The sequence below is a fragment of the Tiliqua scincoides genome, chromosome 4 (assembly GCF_035046505.1).
Source record: "Tiliqua scincoides isolate rTilSci1 chromosome 4, rTilSci1.hap2, whole genome shotgun sequence".
Lineage (NCBI taxonomy): Eukaryota > Metazoa > Chordata > Lepidosauria > Squamata > Scincidae > Tiliqua > Tiliqua scincoides.
The window spans coordinates 105,238,830-105,263,226 of record NC_089824.1 but is presented as its reverse complement, the minus strand read 5'-3'; the positions used below and the strand labels follow the sequence as shown (position 1 = coordinate 105,263,226).

Sequence of the window (24,397 nt, the reverse complement as noted above, 5' to 3'; positions counted from 1 at the left end):
CTGTACTATATATGCTATAAACTCTGCTGACTTGAAGTTGGCTGCTTGAAGGAGTGTGAAGGGAGAAGGAAGTTCTATCTGTAGTATTTAATCTATAATGGGGCACATACACATGAAAATTATCACAAGACCCTGCAATCATATGGACTGGATGAGCAAACCACCCACAGGAATAGTTGAGAAACGTATGACAGATATCCACATTTTGCCTTGAAATTTACTCTTGTTGGAAGTAAGAAACTTCTTTTCATTGGTGTCATAATAAAACATATCACTATAGCACAAAAAGTTTCACATAAGGTCAACTGTATTATACCTTTTAGTATCTTTAATATACTTAACTATGATGTGTTTCTCTCTGTGTGTGTGTGTGCATGCACACGTGTGTGTAAATAAAATAAATCAATTTTATTCTGAAATATCTCAAAACCTAGATGCCAGTGATAATTTCCAATTCAATTAAAGAATGTTCACACAAAATAATTCTTAAAAGGAAACTTACCTTGTCTATACTCTCCAACTCAGAATTTAAATTGTTCTCCCCACTGCCTGTGAAAGGCACATCAGATTTGTTGCCACCAAGAATATTTTCCGCAATCTGAATATTGGGTGCCAGGAAGGCAAACTCATTCTTCCTGGATTCTGAGGACAGACAAAGCTGGTAGGAATAAGGCAAAGTCCCATCTTCAAAATTGGGTGGAAATATGGCACCATTCTTGGTGTGGGGAACAGGACCAAAACATTGGAGAAATCTGGGATTCCCTGACTGTCGAAACTTCATCATAATGGCAACAATCACTGTCAAGAGGAACAAGAAGGAGATCAAAGCCAAGGCTAGAACCAAGTAGAACTGGAGATCAGACTGATACCCAGAGACCTCTGACAGGTTTTTCATTTCTGGAAGGGCTTCCTGAAAGTTCTCGGCAAACACCAGGTTCAGAGTAGTGGTGGTGGAAAGAGAGGGCTGCCCATTATCCTTCACCATAATGACTAGTTTCTGTTTCACAGCATCTCTTTCCACAAAGGGCCTAGCTGTTCTGATCTCCCCAGTGTGAGAACCAACAGTGAAGAGCCCTGGCTCAGTGGCCTGAGTCAGGTGGTAGGAGAGCCAGGCATTGTGTCCAGAATCAGCATCCACAGCCACCACTTTTGTGACCAGATAATCCGCTTCTGCTGAACGGGGCACCATCTCAAACAAGGCTGAGCCCTTGGCTTCTTGTGAAGGGGACAGGATTTGAGGGCTGTTATCATTCCGATCTAGAATAAACACCCTCACTGTAACATTGGTACTGAGAGGAGGAGAACCACCATCTTGGGCCTTCACTTGCAGCTGAAACTCTCTGAACTGTTCATAGTCAAAGGAGCGCTGTGCATAGATGGTGCCAGTCTCAGAATTGATGGAGATATATGAAGAGATAGGAAGTTCCTCAATGTTGCTATGGAGGATGGAGTATGTGATTCGTGAGTTTTTGTCCACATCTGGATCAGAGGCTTTGATACTGAAAATAGAGGCTCCGGAAGGATTATTTTCTGGCACATAAATGGTGTAGGAAGATTTCTCAAAAGCAGGGGAATTGTCATTGATATCTGAAATCTTCAGTGAGATGGTTTTGTGTGTGGAGAGAGGAGGAGTGCCTTTGTCAGCGGCTGTGATTGTAATGTTATATTCAGGAATTCTTTCTCTGTCCAAAGTGCTATCTGTCTGGAGCTTGTAGTAGTTGTTAGATGAGGGAAGAATTCTGAAGGGTAAATTATTTGATATATAGCAAGTAACTTTTCCATTGTTGCCTGTATCTTTATCGTTTACATTGATTAGAGCAATAACTGTTCCAGAGGGAGCATCTTCAGGAACTGGGCTAAACACAGAAGCTAAGATTACCTCTGGGACATTATCATTCTCATCAAGAACAGTTATTTCAGCTTTGCAATGTGTAACTGATCCACCTCCATCTCTTGCTGCAACTGTTATTACATATTCTTTAGTGTCCTCAAAATCCAATGACTCCATCAGAAGAATTCTGCCATTGGTTGGGTCCAGGTTGAATTTCTGGCGCCCATTTACTGGTATGTTGCTGAAGTGATACTTTATATCGGCATACAAACCCTCATCCTTATCAGAAGCAACAACCTGGAGTATAAGTGATCCAACTGGAACATTTTCTCCTATACTGACCTTGTAAATCTCTTGGGAGAAGATTGGTGAATTGTCATTGGCATCAGTGATATTAATCCAGATCTGGGTAGTTCCAGTTTTTCTAGGTTCACCTCCATCCAGGGCAGTAAGGATCAAGTGCAGAGTCTGTTCACTTTCTCGATCAAGTGTTTTCTGCAGTACTAAATCTGCAAATTTATTTCCATCCTTACTCTCTTTAACATCCAAAGTGAAGTACTGATTGGGACTGAGTTGGTAATTCTGGACAGAATTCAGTCCAATATCAGGATCTTCAGCATTCCCAAGGAGAAATCTGGTTCCCGGTAAAGTGGATTCAATGATTTCTAGCCTGATATTTCCATTTGCAAAATGTGGTGCATTATCGTTAATGTCCTGAATTGCTACAGTTACATGGAAAATATTCAGAGGGTTTTCAACGACCACCTCCAAATTAACATGACAGAGTGGAGCCACACCACATATTCCTTCCCTGTCCACTCTGTCATTCACAAAGAGGTTGCCATTTTCTGCACTGATACTGAAATACTGCATTTCATTCACAGAGACAACATGCAGATTGCGCTTTGTAAGTTCTCTGGCATTCAGTCCCAAATCCTTAGCAAGATTCCCTACCAGGGAACCCTTTGCCAGCTCCTCAGTGACTGAATAACGAATCTGCTCGGAGCCAGCTCGGCAGAAGAAAAGCAATTGTAAGAAAAGGAACACTTGCCTTGGGAGTGCCCTGCTGTTTCCTTCATGTCTTCTTTCCATCTGGCTCTCTGACAAAGAAGCTGTCTCCTTTTTTCAACGTTTTGTGATCAGGTAAAATTCTCAACAGGAGACTGGAAATTTGAGAAACAGTCTTTATCTTTCAAGATGTGCCATCCAGGATGGTTCTCTTTTTGTTTTTCTAAGCAAGTCAGCTCAGGCTTTACACTCTTTTGATTTCTTCTTCATTACTGCACTGATGAAACAGCCACAGTGAAAAAAGCACCAATGGTTTTGTCCTCTTTCTGGCTACCACATTGGTCAACAGTGACACCCTGAGGCTCAGATAGAGAACTGCAAAAGATTCTTTCTCTTCAGTTTAAAAAACACAAAAGTAGGACGTGATCATACATTGATTTATTAGGATGAAACATGACATGAAAGCATGGGTTTCCACAAGCGTATATGATGAGTGCAACAGTTTCCCTTTTCTTTCTTTTTCAATTATTTTTCATTTCATGGTAATGTCTCTGTCCAGACACTGGCTTTTAAAATAAATCCTACAAAATACCATGGTTTCTGGTGTACAAATCAGGCTCTTGAGCTTCTGAGTGGTAACTGTGATCATACATTCTACTCTCTTTTCAGCCAACTACAGATTTCTTCTCCTTTTAGATCATTTTCACACATTATTTTCTGGTGATGCAGAAATAATGCTTGTGATTCAGAGCAAATCGTTGAGTTCTATCACAGAAAAACTGTGTGAATTCCACATTATTAAGAACCTCTTTGCATTCTGTGTCAGAATTGTGGCATTATTTTACACAGAAAAACTTTTCCCCTGCATAGTGGGAGGGGAAGCAAGCATTGTATATAGTATGGGGAATCTTTGTGAAATATCATCTATTCTAAGGTGCATGATCCAAATAGGCAAGGTGCTTATAAAAGTCTGAAAGTACAAAGGTCACTTTGAATGTTGTGCACAATCTAAAAGAAATCTTTCCACTAGTGATCTTGAGTCAGATCATTCAATCTAGACCCAGCCAATATGATTCTTTTTTTTTTTCTTTGATGCAGCTGCTCTGGACAGACTGACACTTGTAAAGTGTAATCTCAGCAGACACTTATAAAGCCTAGGTGACTGAGGAACCAACAAGGGCCTGCCTAGCCCAGTATTACAATTGCTCCAGGATTGGTTATTCAATCTAAACAATATCTCTTGATACTGGTACTTCAGTGATGGTTGTTCTGCCGTTATATTTTCATATCAGGAAGTTATCAGGTCTTTTTCAGTCTTTTGGCTAAGATCAAGTGTAGGAAGTTATTCTGATTGGTTAGATGTACAGTACTGAAGATGCACAGTTCCCTCTTCCAAGGGGAAGCTCCTTAGTTCATTAGTTCTAACATGGAAGCATCATTTATGACTTCCTGGATCTGTTTGCCTAAAACAGTGGTTTTCAACCTCTGTGACGCGGCACACTGGTGTGCCACAAGGCTGCCTCAGGTGTGCCGCAGGATCAGAGGAGGCAGGCAGCAGCTGCGTGCCCGCATGCGGGAGAAGCGGCTGCTTTGGGCCTCCCACGGCAGGCAGCACAAGCAAGGAAGGGGCTGGTTGCCGCTGCTTTGCATCCCACACAGCAGCTGAAGAGTCTGCTTGGAGCTTGCTCCTACTACTGAGCACAACTCAGGCTGCAACCTGATCTTTACTTTCCTGGGAGTAAGCCCCGTTGGCTACTATGGGGTAGACATGCATAGGGTTGGGCACGGAGGTTGTTGCCTGCCTGCCTGCTGATTGGCCAACAAGAGAAACCAGGAGGAGCCAGGAGGTGGGAGCTGCGGAGTGAGTGAGAAGAGGGAGCCAGAAGCAGGCAAGCAGGTACATAGCGAGTTGAGTCTGCTGAGGCCGCCAACCTAAGGTTTCAGGGTCCCTTAAAGTCCCTTTTCCTTGCCAGTTTGCCTGCAACTCCGTAAAGCGACCCTCCCTGCACTTTGGGGCTTTTAGAGGAAGGGCGCTGAGCCACAATCCTATCTACACTTTTCTGGGAGTAAGCCCTATTGACTATAATGGGGCTTACTTCTGAGCAGGCATGCATAGGATTGGGCTCTGGGGGTGCTATCCCATCCACACCTTCCTGGGAGTAAGCCCCATTGACTATAATGAACATAAGAACATAAGAACAGCCCCACTGGATCAGGCCATAGGTCCATCTAGTCCAGCTTCCTGTATCTCACAGCGGCCCACCAGATGGGCCCACTATGTCTTTTTTGAGATGCGGCAACCAGAACTGGACACAATACTCCAGGTGTGGCCTTACCATCGATTTGTACAATGGCATTATAATATTAGCTGTTTTGTTCTCAATATCTTTTCTAATGATCCCAAGCATAGAATTGGCCTTCTTCACTGCCGCCGCACACTGGGTTGACACTTTCATCGACTTGTGCACCACCACCCCAAGATCTCTCTCCTGATCTGTCACAGGCAGCACAGAACCCATTAGCCTATATGTGAAGTTTTGATTTTTTGCCCCAATGTGCATGATTTTACACTTACTGACATTGAAGCGCATCTGCCATTTTGCTGCCCATTCTGCCAGTTTGGAGAGATCCTTCTGGAGCTCCTCACAATCACTTCTGGTCTTCACCACTCGGAAAAGTTTGGTGTCGTCTGCAAACTTAGCCACCTCACTGCCCAACCCTGTCTCCAGGTCATTTATGAAGAGGTTGAAGAGCACCGATCCCAGGACAGATCCTTGGGGCACACTGCTTTTCACCTCTCTCCATTGTGAAAATTGCCCATTGACACCCACTCTCTGTTTCCTGGTCTTCAACCAGGTCTCAAACCAGGAGAGGACCTGCCCTCTAATTCCCTGACTGTGGAGTTTTTCAGTAGCCTTTGATGAGGGACCGTGTCGAATGCCTGCTGAAAGTCCAGATATATAATGTCCATGGGTTCTCCCGCATCCACATGCCTGTTGACCTTTTCAAAGAATTCTAAAAGGTTTGTGAGGCAAAACTTCCCTTACAGAAGCCATGCTGATTCTCCCTCAGAAAGGCTTGTTCATCTATGTGTTTTGAGATTCTATCTTTGATGAGGAATTCCACCATCTTACCCGCTATAGATGTTAGAATGATGGGCCTATATTTTTCCAGGTCCCCCCTCTTTCCCTTTTTAAAGATCGGCATGACATTTGCTATCCTCCAATCCTCTGGCACTGTGGCCATTTTGCGGGAGAAGTTGCATATTTTAGTCAACTATCAGTCAACTATCAGTCAACTATTAGATCAGCAATTTCATTCCTCAATTCCTTAATAACTCTAGGGTAGGGCCCGGTGACTTATTGATCTTTAATTTATCAATTAGGTCTGAAATCTTCTCTTTTTACCTCTATCTGACTTAATTCCTTGGTCAGGAGGGGCTGTTTGGGCAGCGGTATCTGCCCGAGATCTTCTGCCGTGAAGACAGATGCAAAGAACTCATTCAATTTCTCTGCCATCTCTAAGTCTCCTTTTATTTCCCCTTTCCCTCCCTCACCATCCAGAGGGCCAACCGCTTCTCTGGCGGGTTTCCTGCTTCTAACATATTTGAAGAAGCTTTTATTATTCCCCTTAATGCTGCTGGCCATGTGTTCCTCACAGTCTCTCTCGGCCTCCCGTATCACCTTCTTACATTTCTTTTGCCACAGTTTATGTTCCTTTTTATTCTCCTCATTAGGGCAAGACTTCCATTTACAGAAGGAAGCTTCCTTGCCTTTTATGGCCTCTCTAACTTGGCTGGTTAGCCATGGGGGCACCCTCCTGGATTTAGTGTAGCCCTTCTTCCTTTGCGGTATACACTTCTCCTGGGCCTCTATTACTGTTGATTGAGCAACCTCCATGCTCTCTGTAGAGACTGGACTCTGTTTACCTTCCCTTTCAACCAGCCTCCTCATTTGAGGGAAGTCCGCTTGTTGGAAATAAAGGGTTTTTGTGAGAGATTTGCCCGGTATTCTTCCCCTGACGTGCATGTCGAAACGGATCGCAGCATGATCAACTGTTCCCCAATGGCTCAGTAACATTGACTTCTCAAACCAGGTCCTGAGTACTACACAATATTAAATCCAGAGTCACCTGTCCTCTGGTGGGCTCCATGACTAGCTGCTCTAAGGCACAGTCATTTAGAATGTCAAGGAATCTGGTCTCCTTTTCGTGACCAGAACACAAATTGACCCAGTCAATATAAGAATAATTGAAGTCCCCCATGATTACAACCCTGTCCCTCCTTGTCACCTCCCTGATCTGTTTCCTCATTTCAAGGTCCCCTTCTTGTTTCTGGTTTGGAGGACGATAGTACACCCCCAGTATTGCATCACTCCTCAGGCCTGGTTATTTAACCCATAGAGATTCTATGGAAGTCGGACCCGCCTTCAATCTCTACTTTGCTGGATTCTATCCCTTCCTTAACATAAATGGCCACCCCACCTCCAATACGACCCTCCCTGTCCCTCCTGTAGAGTTTATAGCCTGGGATTGCAGTATCCCACTGATTCTCCGCATTCCACCAGGTTTCCGTTATACCCACAGTGTCAATGTTTTCCCTTGTCACCAGATGTTCCAGTTCTCCCATCTTTGCTTGGAGACTTCGGGCATTTGCATAAAATGGGGCTTACTTCTGAGCAGGCATGCCTAGGATTGGGCTCTGGGGGTGCTATCCCATCCACACTTTCCTGGGAGTAAGCCCCATTGACTATAATGGGGCTTACTTCTGAGCAGGCATGCATAGGATTGGGCTCTGGGGGTGCTATCCTATTCACACTTACCTGGGAGTAAGCCCCATTGACTATAATGGGGCTTACTTCTGAGCAGGTATGCATAGGATTGGGTTTTGGTTCACTCTTTTTTCTCAAATACACAAGCAGGCAATTGGCACTTCTCTCTCCTCTTCTCCCCCACCCCACCCCCTTCCCCAGGAATATTGATTTGCCAACACTTTCTGGCACTTTTGATAAGAATTTGAACATAGAATTTTTCCTCCTTTTCAGAAACCACATATACTTTCCTCTCCATGCTTCTTGTCAATTTTTTAAATCATGTAATAATTTCATTGTATTAATTTTATTAATTCAAGATTAACTCTAATGTAGTAATTTAATGTAAGTAAAAAACTGGTAGTGTGCCTTCACAATTTTAGTGCCTTGTCAGTGTGCCATGAGCTGAAAAAGGTTGAAAATGGCTGGCCTAAAATAACGTTTGGTATGATTGGTGCTCACAAAATATCTCTAGAAACTGCTTGTGCCTCTTGTGCAAGAAGCAAGTGATGCAGGTAATGTGAGTGAGATTGGCGGTGTAATCTTAGGTTTTCTCATTCAAAACACACTTGCTTGCGTTCTAAAGCCCAAACCTATGAATGTTAGGTTTTCAAACATATAAACTAAATTTGAGTTATATGGTGCACTACCTTTGTTGTGATAGAACCGACCTCTCAAAGTAAGGCATATATATTAGGAAAGAAACACTAAATTCACTGTTAATATGTTTAGTATGGACAAGGAATATGTGGGATGCACATTCTGGTTATCTCAGAATCTTTCTGGTTCTGATCCTGTTTTACAGTGCAAGGATGGCATCAGAGTTGGGCCAGAGTGGGCACTGGCAGAAGGCCCAGGTCCACCAAAGCTCCCATCTGACCAGGTTGACTTCTTCACCTCCATCACCGGTGGTTATGGTAGTGCCCAATGTGCCACCAGGAGTTCAGTGGGAGTGCCATGGAGAGGCAGTGCAGGGCTTTGCTCCAGGGTCTCCACCACTGACTGCCATAATATGAAAATCTTTCACTGAGTTCCTCAGTCTTGATTGGTAAAGAGTGGCTCTCAAGATAGAGTTTCTGCCCTCTTAAATATTTGTCCCATATTTATATATCTCTATAGTTGTTTTTATTGTAAAGCTAAGTGTCATCAGCCCACTAAACCAATAAAACCCCCTGTAAAAAACTATAAGGCACTAAGGATCTTGAATTGGGTATTCTAGCAGCAGGGCTTACGTGCTTACTCCCTGTGCCAACACAATCACTCTCAGGTAAAGGGAGCTCTCAGTCTAAAGTTAGGTGCAATGCAGCACAACTCATACGCTGCAGCACTTCAGCCCACATGACTATGGGCCTGCCTAGCCCCATGTAACAGTTGCTCCAGGATTGGTTCTTCAATCTGAACAATATCAATGCAGCAACTTGCCTTTCTTGCCTGTCTCACTTGGTATTCATTCCCAGCTCAGTCCTGACTATGTCTTCTAACTCTGGCTCTTCTAATCCTGATCTAGGATTTGACCTCTGCCCATCTTGATCCTGTCCAATGTCTCTAGCTTCTTAGTTCCATGTCAGTTGCTCCACAGTTGAGCCCCCCAACTGGAATCTCGCTAAGGAGTCTTGCTCAGGAGTGGGTCAAGGCTTGATATAGCAACTCTCTTTCTTGCTATAGTTTCTGTCATCATGACAGGTTCTCTTTGTCATGGCTAGTCTCCCAAGTACCAAGAATGTACCCTTCCAAGTTCCAAAAGCAGGACACTAGAGATAGTAAGACTTCAACACTAAACTGTTAAGGTGCACTCAGGAAAGTGTAGTTAAAACTCAGTGTTTTAGTTTAACATATACATACTGTTGCATAACATGAAGAAGCAAATGCAACTACATAACAAGGAAAGCCTAGTGAAGAAGTTCAAACAAACATACATGTCTTCAAATCAGTAGTATAGTCATGTGACCAAGATGTTTATCTTGGTCAAGAAAAAAACGAAGGATTGATGGATATTTTAAGGGTTAACCTAACTTCTCTCAGATAAGAAAAACACCCGAAATTAGGAGCCAAAGTAGTGACTAGTTTTTCTGTTAAAAACAGGATAGAAAAAGTCATTATGTCAAGATGACCTGCAGAGAAAAACATGTGCGTCATAGCTTTCCCAAAAGGAAAATTCCAGGGTCTTATGTAATCAAAGTTGCAGGCTAGAAACTTCTCCATACATGGCTAACAGACTTCCCAGTTAGGGCTAGAACCATGCACCAGTATGCCCAATAAGGAAGTGGAAGTGACATGCAATATCACATGGGTCAGTTGTTTGTGACAGAGTACAAGTAAGAAGTTTTGGGTGTGGTTCTGAGAGAAATCAATGATCCACCATGGGGTAACACATTCTGTATCGAACCTGTATCCATCTAAAAAATCTCAGATCTATTCCTAATCTGTAAATAACCTGTAAATAAACATTCTATACACTTTTAAAGGAGTTTTATCTGCTTAGCATTGACTCAGAGACCGAATCCTAGAATCTCTCTATCAGATTCAGCCCCAATTACTTTTTCTTCTTCAATATCACTTTGGAGATGGAGTGACCAGAACTGTATACACTACAAATGTAGATTTATATGATGGCATGATAGTTGCGATACAAAGACATCTGCAAGAGGGATCTGAAGGCCTTAGGAGTGGACCTCAACAGGTGGGAAACCCTGGCCTCTGAGCGGCCTGCTTGGAGGCAGGCTGTGCAGCATGGCCTTTCCCAGTTTGAAGAGACACTTGGCCAACAGACTGAGGCAAAGAGGCAAAGAAGGAAGGCCCATAGCCAGGGAGACAGACCAGGGACAGACTGCACTTGCTCCTGGTGTGGAAGGGATTGTCACTCCCGGATTGGCCTTTTCAGCCACACTAGACGCTGTTCCAGAACCACCATTCAGAGCGCGATACCATAGTCTTTTGAGACTGAAGGTTGCCAACAACATGATGATAGTTTTATAATTCTTTTAAATTATTACACATTGTCACATGCTTCAGTCAATGGTACAAACAAAATTCTCATCATGTTTTTCTATTTTTCCAGTGCCAAGTTCTCACACAGTACATTTCTCAACCATGGCAAATAATAAAAAAAATGGAATATGTTCACATCAAGAAAAATACATATGATACGATTCACCTACCACTATCTCTTACAATACTTGGGCTTCTGGCCTCCCTTTGTTGTGTAACTCAACAAGCAAGGGGTGCATGGGGTGTTCAGGGAGGGGTAGTACCTCTGGTGTAGGGGCATGTTGTGTCCTTTTAGGGCAGCTCGTCCACCTTTGGTCCTCACCTGTCACTCAGCTCTCACCTGTGGCTCCCAGTACCTGTAGCATGCGCAGTGGCCTCACCCCGGGCAACAGCTTCGACAGGCTGGCCAAACCAGGTTGAGGGTAGCCGTCGGATCATTGACCTTCGGCAAGATTGGGACTTGTCTATCCCGAGCATGTGAAGACAGACTACAGCGGATGAGTGGATAAGACCTACTAGAATAGGACCAACGGTCATGAAGGCGGTTTCTGCCAGTGACATGGTACGCTAAGAGCACGGCAAGACACGAAAGATGCCCTGGTCAATCACTGCGCCCAGCCCATCTCCAAGTGTCTCGACTTTTGTCCTGCCATTGGAGCAAGATGGACTCTGGGAAGAGAGAGTGAGGCTGACTATGTGCACCTCTCCCTCACTTTAATCCAATTCATGCACAAGTCTTGACATCCCAGATGTCAAGGTCCTCTTCAAAAAAATGATGGACGAACGAACAAACTCAACAAGCATGATTCAGCATTTTTATTCATTCCCTCCAGTTTATTCTTTACCATCTCAAACTACTGAACAGGCGAAAGCATAAGAACAGACAAAATATCAGGTTGATAGAATGATTCCACTCTCCCACTACTCACAGCAGGTGCTCATTCTGTTATACTAAAACTAAATATACAACGTGATAGTAAAATGAGAGCAACAAGCTATATAAGAACCTTGGCTCAAGAATTGCTTAGGAGTACTTTAATACAGTATTTCTATTCTTTCCTCCTTGCCAATGCAGCAATGCCAAAATAGATACCACTGCATCCTGGAAGGGGGGGGGGCAGTTGTAGGTGTTTTCTCTGGGTAAGGGAACAAGGAGTTTACATAGTGGGAATGGCAAATGCCTTGCACTAGCAAAAGCGGCAGTGTAGATCTGAATAGACACATAGGGCAACATAGAGCTTACCTTGAAGTAAGCAAATGAAAGTTCCTTTCCTTCAAGGAGTCCTTCTGATTGCCCCACCCCATCATGGGATGCAGTGCGTGCCTCCATAGTGTGGCTGCATTAGCACTAATGGTGGTGAACAGGATAGGAGTATTCGATACCCATTCTTTAAAACAACTTTCCAAAATAATTATTTCAAATTGGAATGACATTTCACCACAGATTCCTCTAGTTGTGGCTCACGACAAACCCTTAAGGATGCAAATATGCAAATATCAACCATATTCATCTGCCTGTAGAGGGTTGAGACTCCTGAACAAAAAGAGTACAAGTAATTCAGTTTTGAAATAGGTAGTTAAATTGATACCTTTTCTCTTAACAATGAATATTTTGTCTGATTACATCTTCAACTAACAGTTACACCAGCTCCCCTACTTAAGTACAGGTTAGGTTCCGGGAAGTTCGACTATTATCAATAGTGAGCATGTTGTGAAATATATATATAAAAAATATGTTTACAGCACACCTACAGTACAGTACTCTATATCGTGTAGCTTTTTTTTTTTTTTTTTTTTTAAAAGAGGGCTCTCAGACCAATCCTCAGCTTCCTGGCACCTGCTGGAGCAGCTGTGCCAAAGAGGCTACCACTGTATCCAGCGGGCACCATGAAGTAGCTGGAGGCCTCCTCAGGGGAAGGGGACTTTTGTCTGCACCAGCTATTTTGAGATCAGTGAAGACTTGAGATCTTCAGTGAAGATCTCAAGTGAAGACTTCTTCTATCAGTGAAGACTTGAGATACTCCATGTCAGGTCTTCTGGCCTTCTCATGTCAGGCTTTCAGGCCTTCTGGCCTACTCATGTCAGGCCTTCTGGCCCAACATGGAGTTTAGGATTCAGTGGAGCAGAACTCCATAGATCCCACCCCACTCCCACCCACGTTCCTTCTCATAATTAAATTGTAAGATTTGGAGTGTAAGATATTCTCTGTGTTTGCTTTCTAAAGAGAGTAGATGACAGCTGTAAGGGGCCTTGATCAAACTCATCTTTAATCCTCCCTCCTCTCCTTTCCTATGTGGTAGTGGTAACAGGTTGTTCTGTTATTCTGTTGTTGGAGTCACCTCTATTCAGGTCCCACTTTTTCTCATGCAGTATTAATGTTCCTCTGTGCCTTGCAATATTTCAGCTCTCCCTGTGCCCCATCCCTGGCCATGATGACTGCTTCCTTCATCTTCTCCCTCCCTTCTGCCCTCAGGAATCCCCAACTTTTTAATGTCAATGAGCTATTGTTCTTCTCCCTTTCCACAAATAGGGATCAATACTTCCAAAGTTATTGAGATGTTTGGGTTGGCTCCCAGCAACTTTTTTTTTTTTTTTTTGCCAAGTGTCTCTACAAGTGTGCCTGCTTCAAAGCCTTGACCAAGCACATTCATAAGTCAGATATCTCTAACTCAAAAGTCTGTAAGCTGGGGAACTTCCGTACTCTAATTTGTATCCCAATGAGACACCTGTAAAAGGGAAACCTTTTTCCTATCTGTCAAAAACTTGGCAGATCTGAACTTGGCACATGCTGAATCCCAAGGCCCTTCCCAGGCCTGATCCACATGCATGGATCAACGACTTGCACCTGCGAGTTGACCCATTGCAGCTGCTTGGGCTTACCCCAGGAAAGGGGACAAATGTCCCCTTACTCCAAGGAGACCACCAGCAGCCAAAAATCCCCCACAGGATGCAGAATAGCCCACACCAGTGCTACTGCATTGCCAAATGGGAATTTACATTGGATTGGGAAGTCAAAGGCCTTTTATGTTGTTTTTGCTTGTGTGAGAGTTGGTCTCTATTGCTCTATTCTTCATTTTTGTGCAGAGACAGTTCCCAATCAGCCATCTCTCACAGTTCCTTTTCAAATGATTTCACATTCTTTCCCAAGCTTTTTACATCATCAGTAAATTGGGAACCTGTTTTCTTATCTGTCAAAAACTTGGCAGATCTGACCTTTTTGGAGGGCTCTCATATAATACCCCAAAGTTGCAAAGTTTTAAGTAATTTGTAATATTTATTCAAAATCTTTCCTTGATGCTAAACCTAAACTCCATGATAGACAAGAAATATCTGAAGGACAATTAAGACAGTGCTGATGTGTATATTTAGCTCTCTCTCTCTCTTTCTCACACACACACATATATGCACATGCAGGCACATGCACAGAGATTGCATTAAAAAAGTTCCTTAAGATATTATTTTCCCCAAAATAAACTGTAGCGTCGTCCTTGTTTACAATAGATGGGATACAAAGTACCGCAAGGCAGCATTCTGGTCCCAGTCAGAACTTTCCAGATCTCCCCTTCCAAGATCAATATCCTATTTTCCAAGCCTGTGTGAGGTTGCTACTGAAAGGAAATATTAACTTTTCCCAGGTATCCACAAGAACTTTCTGCTCAATGAGTGAAGAGGTTTGGATGACAATGGATTTTTCTAATGTAAGAATAGATGTATTAACCATTTTTTTGGTTACAGTGAAACAATGAGATATACTAGCCTTACCTAAGGTTTACCTGTGGCTGGTTCATACACACAGTCAGTTTTCATTACCCTCTAGGGTTAGGTTCCTGGAAAACCTAGTGGATACTGAATTAGCAGATACTGAGAACCCAAACCTGAGCTCTGGTCACTGGTTTACTGCTGGTGCACACTGCCCACGCTGGGTCAGAGCCAGTCCAGTGCCAGAGCTAGCTCAGCGCAAGCCCGTGCAGATCCAGTGCCGGTGATCGCCCAGACGGCCTGGCAGAGGAGAAGTAAGTGGTGGAGTGAGGGGAGGCAGGAAGGAGGTGTTCCAGGATGGGGAAGGCGGGTGGAGAGTGGGTGGGAGACAGAGGGGAGGCGTGGTAAGGGAGGGAGGGGGCAGGACTGATGGTGCTCGCTTCCACCGAATCCAGAGCCCCGTGTCGAGCCTCTCAACTTGATAAGGAACTCTGTTACTCGATAGCAGGCACAGAATGGGGGAAGGGAACGAATCATTGAACCTATGGGGAAAATGGGGTTAGGTTCTAGGGGACCCTCTTCACCATATACACTATGAACGTTATGGAGCTGAATCTTACTTTGAAGTCTGTAGGGCTGCGTAATAGTGAGGGCTCATCAACATCTGATGCTTCCTTCTCCATGCTGGCTGTCCCTCAATTTGTTGAAGGTTGCCTGGCCCAACCAGGCCCTCTGAGGCCTCAGAGTTGAGCAATGGGGAGGGGGATGCTTCACACTTCCTCCTCCTCCACCTACCTCTTGGTACCTCCCCTGGGTTTATCCCAGCCACAGTATTCACAGATAATGAGAACAGAGTCGAAGATAATCAGAGTAGGTGGCAATTTGGCCCCTTGCAGATAAGCAAATTTGTGTATAAAGAGGACTGATTATACAAATAGGCACCTTCAAGGTAATGCCCTCTTATATTCAGCAGGGAGAGAGCAACTGTCCCTTTTCATTCTAGTATGGTGCCTCAGCTCGCCACGTAAGTGGCCTCTCCCCCTCACCTCCGAAACCGTTCTGGGTCGTAACAGCAGCGGGAAGGAGATGCCTCCATATTATCTCATCGTCATCGGGAATGGGTCCAAAGGAGAGTGGAAGGAACCATTTATTTATTTATTTTGATATGCAAGCCATCTTGCAAACTACTTTTTGTTGTCAAGCAACGTATAAATATTATTAATAATAATTAATGCTTAATAATAAAAATAATAACTCCTAGAATTTAGGCTCAAACAATGGTATACATTTATGGATGAACCACTGAACATTATTAACTTCCACACCTGAAGTTTTTATATTATCCAATCTCCAAACAACTACAATAGAAAGTGATCTATGTTTTTTAAAAAAAAACGCTCAAGACAAAACTTGCTTTGACAGCTCAACCAGAGTCAAATTATACAAACCAATAGTTCTATTACCGTTTAGGGAAATGATTGTGAAGACTACAATGTGAACAACTGTTGAAAATTAATCTTACCTGTTCATTGCTCACCATCTCAGAATTTAAATTATTTTCTCCACTGCCTGTGAAAGGCACACCGGATTTGTCACCAACAAGAACATTGTCTGCAATTTGTATGCTGGGTGCCAGGAAAGTAAACTCATTCTTCCTGGACTCTGAGGACAGACAAAGCTGGTAGGAATAAGGCAAAGTTCCATCTTCAAAGTTTGGTGGGAATATGGCACCACTCTTGGCATGGGGAACAGGACCAAAGCACTGGAGGAATCTGGGATTCCCTGACTGTTTTAGCTTCATCATAACAGTAAGAATGACTGTCAGAAGGAATAAGAAAGAGATCAAAGCTAAAGCCAGCACCAAGTAGAACTGTAGATCAGACTGATGTTCAGAGTCACTTGAGTGGATTTTCATTTCTGGAAGGGCCTCCTGAAAGTTCTCAGCAAACACTAGGTTCAAGGTAATACTTGCAGAGAGTGGAGGCTGCCCATTATCCTTCACTAAGACTATTAGTTTTTGCTTCAAAGAGTCTCTTTCTAAAAAAGTGCGTAGTGTCCGTATCTCACCATTATGAGACCCAACTGTAAAGAGTCCTGGCTCAGTGGCTTGGATCAGATGGTAGGCGAGCCAGGCATTATGTCCAGAGTCAGCATCCACCGCCACTACCTTTGTCACCAGATAATCTGCTTCAGCAGAGCGAGGCACCATCTCAAACAAGGCCGAACCCTCCACTCCTTGAGAAGGGTATAGGATCCGAGGACTGTTATCATTCTGATCCAGAATAAGCACTCTCACTGTTACATTACTGCTGAGGTGTGGAGAGCCTCCATCTTGAGCCTTCACTTGCAGTTGAAATTCTCTGAATTGTTCATAGTCAAAGGAGCGTTGGGCATAGAGCGTGCCTGTCTCGGAATTAATGGAGACATATGAAGAAATGGGAAATTCCTCAATGTTGCTATGGAGGATGGAGTATGTGATTCGACCATTACGGTCCAGATCCAGGTCTGAGGCTTTGATTTGGAAAATGGAGGAGCCGGAAGGATTATTCTCTGGTATGTAGACAGTGTAGGAGGTCTTTTCAAAGGTAGGAGGGTTGTCATTGACATCCAGTATCTGAAGTGAGATGGTTTTGTGAGTTGACAAAGGGGGAGTCCCTTTGTCAGTGGCTGTGATGGTGATATTATACTCTGGAGTACTTTCTCTGTCTAAGGGACTATCTGTGATAAGCTTGTAATAGTTATTAGATGTTGATGCTATTCTAAATGGTAAATTATTGTTTAAGTGACAGATAATTTTCCCATTATCTCCAGAATCTCTATCATTTACATTGATAAGAGCTACTAGGGTCCCAGGTGCAGAATCTTCAGAGATTGGGCTGGATAAGGAGGCAATAATCACTTCTGGAGCATTATCATTGTCATCTAATAGTTTTATCTCAACATTACTATGAGCCACTAATCCACCTCCATCCCTTGCTTCTACTGTCATAGTGTACTTTTCTGTCTCTTCAAAATCCAGGGTTTCCATAACTGTAATTGCGCCATTTATTGGATTGAGATTGAATTTCTGCCTAGCAATTTCTGGAATGTTGCTAAATCTATAATTGATTTGAGCATTAGAACCTTCATCTCTATCTGTGGCTTTTACTTGTATCACAGAAGATCCTTTTGGTGCATTCTCTTTCATGCTGACCTTATATACTTCTTGAGAGAAGACTGGTGAGTTGTCATTGGCATCAATGACATCAATCCATATTTTGGCTGTCCCAGTTTTGACGGGTTTCCCTCCATCCAAAGCCAGAAGTATTACATGAAAATTGCTTTCACTTTCCCGATCCAACTGTTTATTCAATACTAATTCTGCATATTTATTCCCATCTTCTCTGTCTTTAGCTTCCAGCATGAAATATCGATTGGGCATGAGCTGATAGTTCTGGAGAGAATTCATTCCAACATCTGGATCTTCTGCATATCCAAGAACATACCGGGCCCCAGGAAAAGACATCTCACTGATTTCTAGCTTGACATCCCCATTGAGAAAACGTGGTGAATTATCATTAATATCCTGGATCTCTACAGTTATATGTAAAATATTAATTGGATTTTCAGCCACAACTTCAAAACTGATCTGACAGAGAGTGGTTTTCCCACATATTTCCTCTCTATCTATCCTGTCATTTACGTAAAGATGCCCATTTTCTGCATTGATAGTGAAATATTGCTTTTTACCTAGAGAAAGGACATGCAGATTCTGGTTTGCTATTTCTCCAGCAGTCAGTCCCAAATCTTTGGCAAGATTCCCCACAATGGAGCCCTTTTCTATTTCCTCGGGAATTGAGTACCGAATGTTGTCCGAGGCTGTTTGGCAAAACAAAGAGAATAATAAGAGGAGAGGTACTTGCCTTCTTACTGATCTGCTGTTGTCTTTGTGGCTGCTGTCCATCGCTCTGGCTGCCTGTTTCTTGCTTGTTTGGTTAGCTGAGCAGTTTCAAATCCCCATCAGGACAGAAATGCACAAGATGAGAGCATATGCAATGTCACTGGCTTCAGTGAAATATGTAGATATATTTCACAGTGGTTTCCTTTTCTTAGCAAAAGTACTTGCCTATCTGAGAGCTCTGCTGTTTCCCAGTTCCACATACAGTGACTGAGCACTCATAGTGCAGGAAGCTTTGTTTAGTGGATTCCAGCTTCTTTGTGAGCACTACATGGACCAACAGCGGCGCTCTGAGTCTCAGGTGAGAACTGCAAGAAGGGTTTTCACTTGGAAGCAGTTAAATGAGAAGGGAATCCTTACTGTTTTTGTACTAATGTGTAAACAGTAACAAATCATGTTTAGATCCAGTATGTGAAGGCTTTTCTGGACTTGTAGAAATCAGATCTGCATGAATGTTATGTCTGTTTTGCTGCCAGTCAAACAATTGAACAGAACAGCAGTAATATTTAGAGGAGAAAAAATTATTCATTTGGAATATTTGACAAATGTTACCACTTTGTAATAAAACGTTATACGTCTCAGGGAACTGTTTCACACCTCTGACCCCTTCTCCTCTTTTGGAAAAAAAAACTGTAAAAAACTGTATTTCTTAAACTATGATGAAGGATATCGTAATGGGTCATTGGAAATTAGACCAATCTGTGCATGTGCAAAAAGAATAACAGGAATTCACCTCCATACTATATTTGTCAACTTTTGTAGAAAGAGATGCTTTGGTTAGGATATGTTGCTGGAAATGGGAATCACTAAGACAGCTCTATTCCAGAAGCTTTTTTGTTCTTTGATGCCCTTATTTTATAGTAGCAGTCTTCAAAGTGGAGGCTGCTGCACACCGGGCAAGCCTTCCCGGCACAGGCGGCACTTACCATTCCTCTGGGGAGCCTCTACAAAGCTCGTCCATGTGCCGTGCTCGTCCATGTGTCACGTGACATTGTGACATCATTTCTAGATATTCCCATAGGAGCAAGCCTCCTGTAAGTGGAAGACTCTTCAAGAGAAGGAACAGGGTGGGGAGAAGAAGCTAGACCACAAAGCCACCGCCACCACTTTCTCGACTCATGATGATGAAGTTTGGCCTGGGTGATGAAACATGCAAGTGTGAGCTCCAGGAACATGTAACTTTGAGTTATATATGCATTTCCCACACAGATCTCACATATGACCCAAAATCACAGATGATCCAGATACGGTAACATTTCAAGTTGTTCAATGTATTATAATGACAAAATATGTCCTATAAGTGAAAGAACACAGGATTGCAATACAAATGCCTCTGAATATTTAATGTCAAATACTAAACACCTCATAAGTATGGTTTCCCTGATTCGCTTATGCAAAATCTATCAGAAGAATGAAAGACTAAGATCTAAGTCCAAACCTACTAGTATATATGCCACAAAAATGTTAGTAAATTGGGAAACTATCAGATCCAAAGAACTGTAAAACTAATCCCAAGCCATGGTCTGGGTCACATGAAAAAATCATCTCGCTGAAGCCAGGTAGGTTTAGGTCTGGTTAGTGCCTGGGGAGCCACACGTACACATTTAAATTCCATGATCAAAGAAAGAAGGATACAAACATAATGAATCACATAAAATAGTTTTGTGAACCCTCAGGAGGTTCTTTTTTTCTGAACATCTGCACCTAGTGGCGTACCTAGATGCCCTGGTGCTCAGGACAGTGACATCAAGAAGTCATGTGACATTGTGACACATTTTTAGGTTCTTCCATAGAAGGAGGAAGCCTCCTTCAAGTGGAAGCTTCTTCAAGAGAAGGAACGGGCTGGGGAGGAGAAGCTAGACCACAAAGCCACCACCTCCTTATCTAGGAGAACCCAGAAGTATGCTGTCACAATGTCACTTCTGGGTATTCCCAGAGGTGCTGGTGGCTTTGCGGTCTGGTAGCCACCCCCATTCCTTCTCTGGTAGAGGCTCCAACTTGAAGGGGCCACTGCTTGAAGTGGTGCCTCTTGAAGGGGGCACCACTGAAGGAACAGGGGTAGACAGATTGCAAAGTTGCCAGAACACAAACACAAAGTTGCCAGAACTTCATGATCTGGCTCACCCCCAGTCATTCCTTCTGCTCAGTGGTACAGCACCCCCCTTCAAGTGGTGCCCAGGGCGGATGCCCACAACTGCCATACCCTAAATTACATTCTTGTCTGCACCCCATACTGCATAGAAAATTGCTGTTAAACCTGTACATGTGGAAAGGCTTATTTCCACAGGGACCTATGTGCATATATTCCTTTGTGTGCAGACTCCAAATGAAGGTTTTTTCAGTTTATGTAATGTGCATAGTTATTTGCGCAGATGCTAACTCAAACGTGTGGATATCTGGTAAGGCCAGAGATTAAGAACAGTAAACATGAAAAATAGAAACCAACACAGTCTCTTGGGATAAGGTAAGTTTAAATGGGCTGCTGAGCAGGAGCTGGGGAAACAGAGTAATCAAATCTGAGAGGATTTGGGTGATGTAAACCAGCACCTTACTGACAATAACTGAGGCAGAGAGAGGTGGCTACCCATTATGTTTCATTGAAAACATTGGTCCAGGTTTGAAGATGTCCTGGCCCAGAAAGAGAAAGGACAACTTGGTACTTCTAGTGTGACGCCCCAACAAAAAGAGCATTCAACAGAGGGTTAGGGGAGCCAGATATTATGGTAAAATACTAGAGTTTGAATCTAGCATCATTATATTGTCTAGATAACATAGCCTAAAATAGAAAAGAGTCAGCACTTCTTGAAGAGGGAAATTACATATTAAAATATTCTCCATGATTGCCCAGAAAGCTCCATCAAATAGGAATAACATCTATGCTGCATTTCTTTTCTTATAGCCCAAGTATCAAAAGACTGGACAGTATCTATAAAAGTCTCAACTCACAACAAGGTAACTACTCAGAAACATTAGCTTGAAGCCTATATCCTAAATAATTTATATTCATGCCCCATTAATCCCCATCACCAATGTATGTACTTTGTATGCAGAACATAGGTTACAGGTAAATTTCAAATTAGCTAATATGAACTGCCTGAACAAAGAAAACTTGAATCAGATCATAAAGGTTTGTACAAAGAGTCATCAGTATAATTCTTCAATCAAAGCTTACCTTGTCTGTACCCTCCATCTCAGAAATTAAATCGTTCTCCCCACTGCCTGTGAAAGGCACACCAGATTTGTTGCCAACAAGAATATTTTCTGCAATCTGAATATTGGGTGTCAGGAAGGCAAAATCATTCTTCCTGGATTCTGAGGACAGACAAAGCTGGTAGGAGTAAGGCAAAGTCCCATCCTCAAAGTTTGGTGGAAATATGGCACTGCTCTTGGCATGGGGAACAGGACCAAAGCACTGGAGGAATCTGGGATTCCCTGAATGTCGAAGCCTTGTTGTAATGGCAACAATCACTGTCAAGAGGAACAAGAAGGAGATCAAAGCCAAGGCCAGCACCAAGTAGAACTGGAGGTCAGACTGATACTCAGAAACATCTGACTGGTTTTTCATCTCTGGAAGGGCCTCCTGAAAGTTCTCAGCAAACACTAGGTTCAGAGTGATGGTGGCAGAGAGTGATGGCTTCCCATTATCTTTCACCATAATGACTAGTCTCTGTTTCACAGCATCTCTTTCCACAAAGGGCCTTGCTGTCCTGATCTCCCCAGTGTGAGAACCAACAGTGAACAGCCCTGGCTCCGTGGCCTGTGTCAGGTGATAGGAGAGCCAGGCATTGTGTCCAGAATCAGCATCAACAGCCACCACTTTTGTGACCAGATAACCTTCCTCTGCTGAACGAGGCACCATCTCAAACAAGGCCGAGCCCTTGGGTTCTTGTGAAGGGGACAGGATTTGAGGGCTATTATCATTCCGATCCAGAATAAACACCTGCACTGTGACTTTGGTACTGAGAGGGGGAGAACCGCCATCTTGGGCCTTCACTTGCAGCTGAAACTCTCTGAACTGTTCATAGTCAAAGGATCGTTGGGCATAGATGGTGCCAGTCTCAGAATTAATGGAGATATAAGAAGAGATAGGAAGTTCCTCAATATTGCTGTTGAGAATGGAGTATATGACTCGTGAATTTTGGTCTAGATCTTGATCAGAGGCTTTGATACTGAAAATGGAGGAACCAGAAGGATTGTTTTCTGGAACATAGATGGTGTAGGAAGATTTCTCAAAAGCAGGGGAATTGTCGTTAATGTCAGAAATCTTCAGTGAGATGGTTTTGTGTGTGGAGAGAGGAGGAGTGCCTTTGTCAGTGGCTGTGATTGTTATATTATATTCAGGTGTCCGTTCTCTGTCCAAAGTACTATCTGTCTGGAGCTTGTAGTAACTGTTAGATGAGGGAAGAATTCTGAAGGGCAAATGGCTGGGTAAATAGCAAAACACTTTTCCATTGTCACCAGTGTCTCTGTCATTTACATTGATGAGAGCTATTAAGGTGCCAGATAAAGATTCTTCAGAGACTGGGCTGAACAAGGAAACCAGGGTTATCTCTGGGGGGTTATCATTCTCATCCAGAACACTTACCATAACTTTGCAATGTGTCTCTAATCCACCTCCATCTTTTGCTGCTATTGTTATGGCATATTCTTTGTATTCCTCATAGTCCAATTGATCCATTAGAATTATTGTGCCATTGTTTTCATGCAGTCTGAATTTCTTGTTAGCATTCATTGGGATATGGTTGAAATAGTACTTGATCTGAGCATTGGAACCCTCATCATGGTCTGAAGCTAGAACTTGTAGTACAAAGGATCCAACTGGAGCATCTTCTCGTATACTGACCTTGTAAATCTCTTGGGAGAAGATTGGTGGATTGTCATTGGCATCAGTTATATTAATCCAGATCTTTGTGGTCCCAGTTTTTTTGGGTTCACCCCCATCCAGGGCTGTAAGGATCAAATGAAGTGTCTGCTCACTTTCTCGATCAAGTGGTTTCTGCAGTACTAAGTCTGCAAATTTATTTCCATCTTGACTCTCTTTAACATCCAAAATGAAGTACTGATTGGTGCTAAGCTGGTAATTCTGGACAGAATTCAGTCCAATATCAGGATCTTCAGCATTCCCCAGGAGAAATCTGGTTCCTGGTAAACTAGATTCAATTATTTCTAGATGAATATTTTCTTTTGCAAATTGTGGTGCATTGTCATTTATATCCTGGATTGCTACAGTTATATGGAAAACATTCAGAGGGTTTTCAACTACCACTTCAAAGTTAACAAGGCAGATCAGAGTTGTGTGACATATTTCCTCCCTGTCCAACCTATCATTTACGTAAAGGTTTCCATTCTCTGCACTGATATGAAAATACTGCATTTTATTCACAGAGACCGCATGCAGATTGCGCCTTGCTAATTCTCTGATATGGAGTCCCAGATCCTTGGCAAGGTTACCCACAAGAGAACCATCTTTTATCTCCTCAGCAATGGAGTAACGAACTTGCTGCAAGGTAGCCTGACAAGAGAAAGATGTAAGTAAGAGAAGCAGTACTTGCCTTCTGATTACCCTGCCTTTCTCATCATGTCGCTCCATCCAGCTCCCTGAAAACATTGTCATTCTTTTCTTCAGCGTGTTTTAAGCAGATTTCTTACTGGGATAAAGGAATCTCACGAACAAGCAGTAAATTCCCCCTTTTTTTGTAAGGCAGACAACTGCAAGTGTTCTCTTTGTTTCTGTTACACTGATCTGCTTTGCCCGTGTCTTCTGCTCTATCCCTGAGCTGTACAGCACTGAGAGAGGTCACACAATGCAGGAAGACTCATGGATTTCCATCTAGATTAGCCAACAGTGACACTGTGAGGCTTAAAGAAAGTAGTGCAAGAGAACCCTTCTCATCCCATTTGAAATAGACACACTGTGGATTGGTCTATTTGATGGTGTGCATTAAAGTATGAGTGGGTTTCAACTGGGAAATGTGGCAATATCACAACATCATTAAAAACTGAAACAGACCTAGTGTACATGTAGGTAACTTAAATAACACAGTGCACTGCAGAAAGTCTGTTTTGTCCATTTGCACTACATAATGTACTTGTGTTTGTCTGCCTGTTTTCCCAACGCAATGTCTC

General features: G+C 43.0%; 2 protein-coding genes and 2 pseudogenes across 3 annotated transcripts in view; all 4 read right to left on the bottom strand.

The window, feature by feature from the left end:
* The window catches only part of LOC136647360 (protocadherin gamma-C3-like), a 270,585-nt gene that overhangs the window by 202,938 nt on the left and 43,250 nt on the right, over window positions 1-24,397 (bottom strand). The window lies entirely within an intron of this gene.
* LOC136647423 (protocadherin gamma-B1-like) lies at window positions 75-2,923 on the bottom strand. Its single transcript, XM_066622949.1, has 3 exons — window positions 2,674-2,923; window positions 503-2,334; window positions 75-92 (listed from the first exon to the last, which is right to left on the bottom strand). The coding sequence occupies exons 1-3, from the start codon at window positions 2,921-2,923 to the stop codon at window positions 75-77; spliced, it is 2,100 nt and encodes a 699-aa protein (XP_066479046.1).
* Window positions 12,143-18,277, bottom strand: LOC136647420 (protocadherin gamma-B5 pseudogene; annotated as a pseudogene).
* On the bottom strand, window positions 21,429-23,861 carry LOC136647419 (protocadherin gamma-B5 pseudogene; annotated as a pseudogene).

Bases quoted from the DNA above. Each gene is read 5' to 3' on its own strand.
- LOC136647423 (XM_066622949.1), bottom strand. From the start codon at position 2,923: ATGGAAAGAAGACATGAAGGAAACAGCAGGGCACTCCCAAGGCAAGTG. The intron at 2,335-2,673 runs GCAACCTCTTTG...TTGCAGATTTAG, and splicing joins CAGTATCAGTGCAGAAAATG to TACTGCAGAAAACACTTGAT.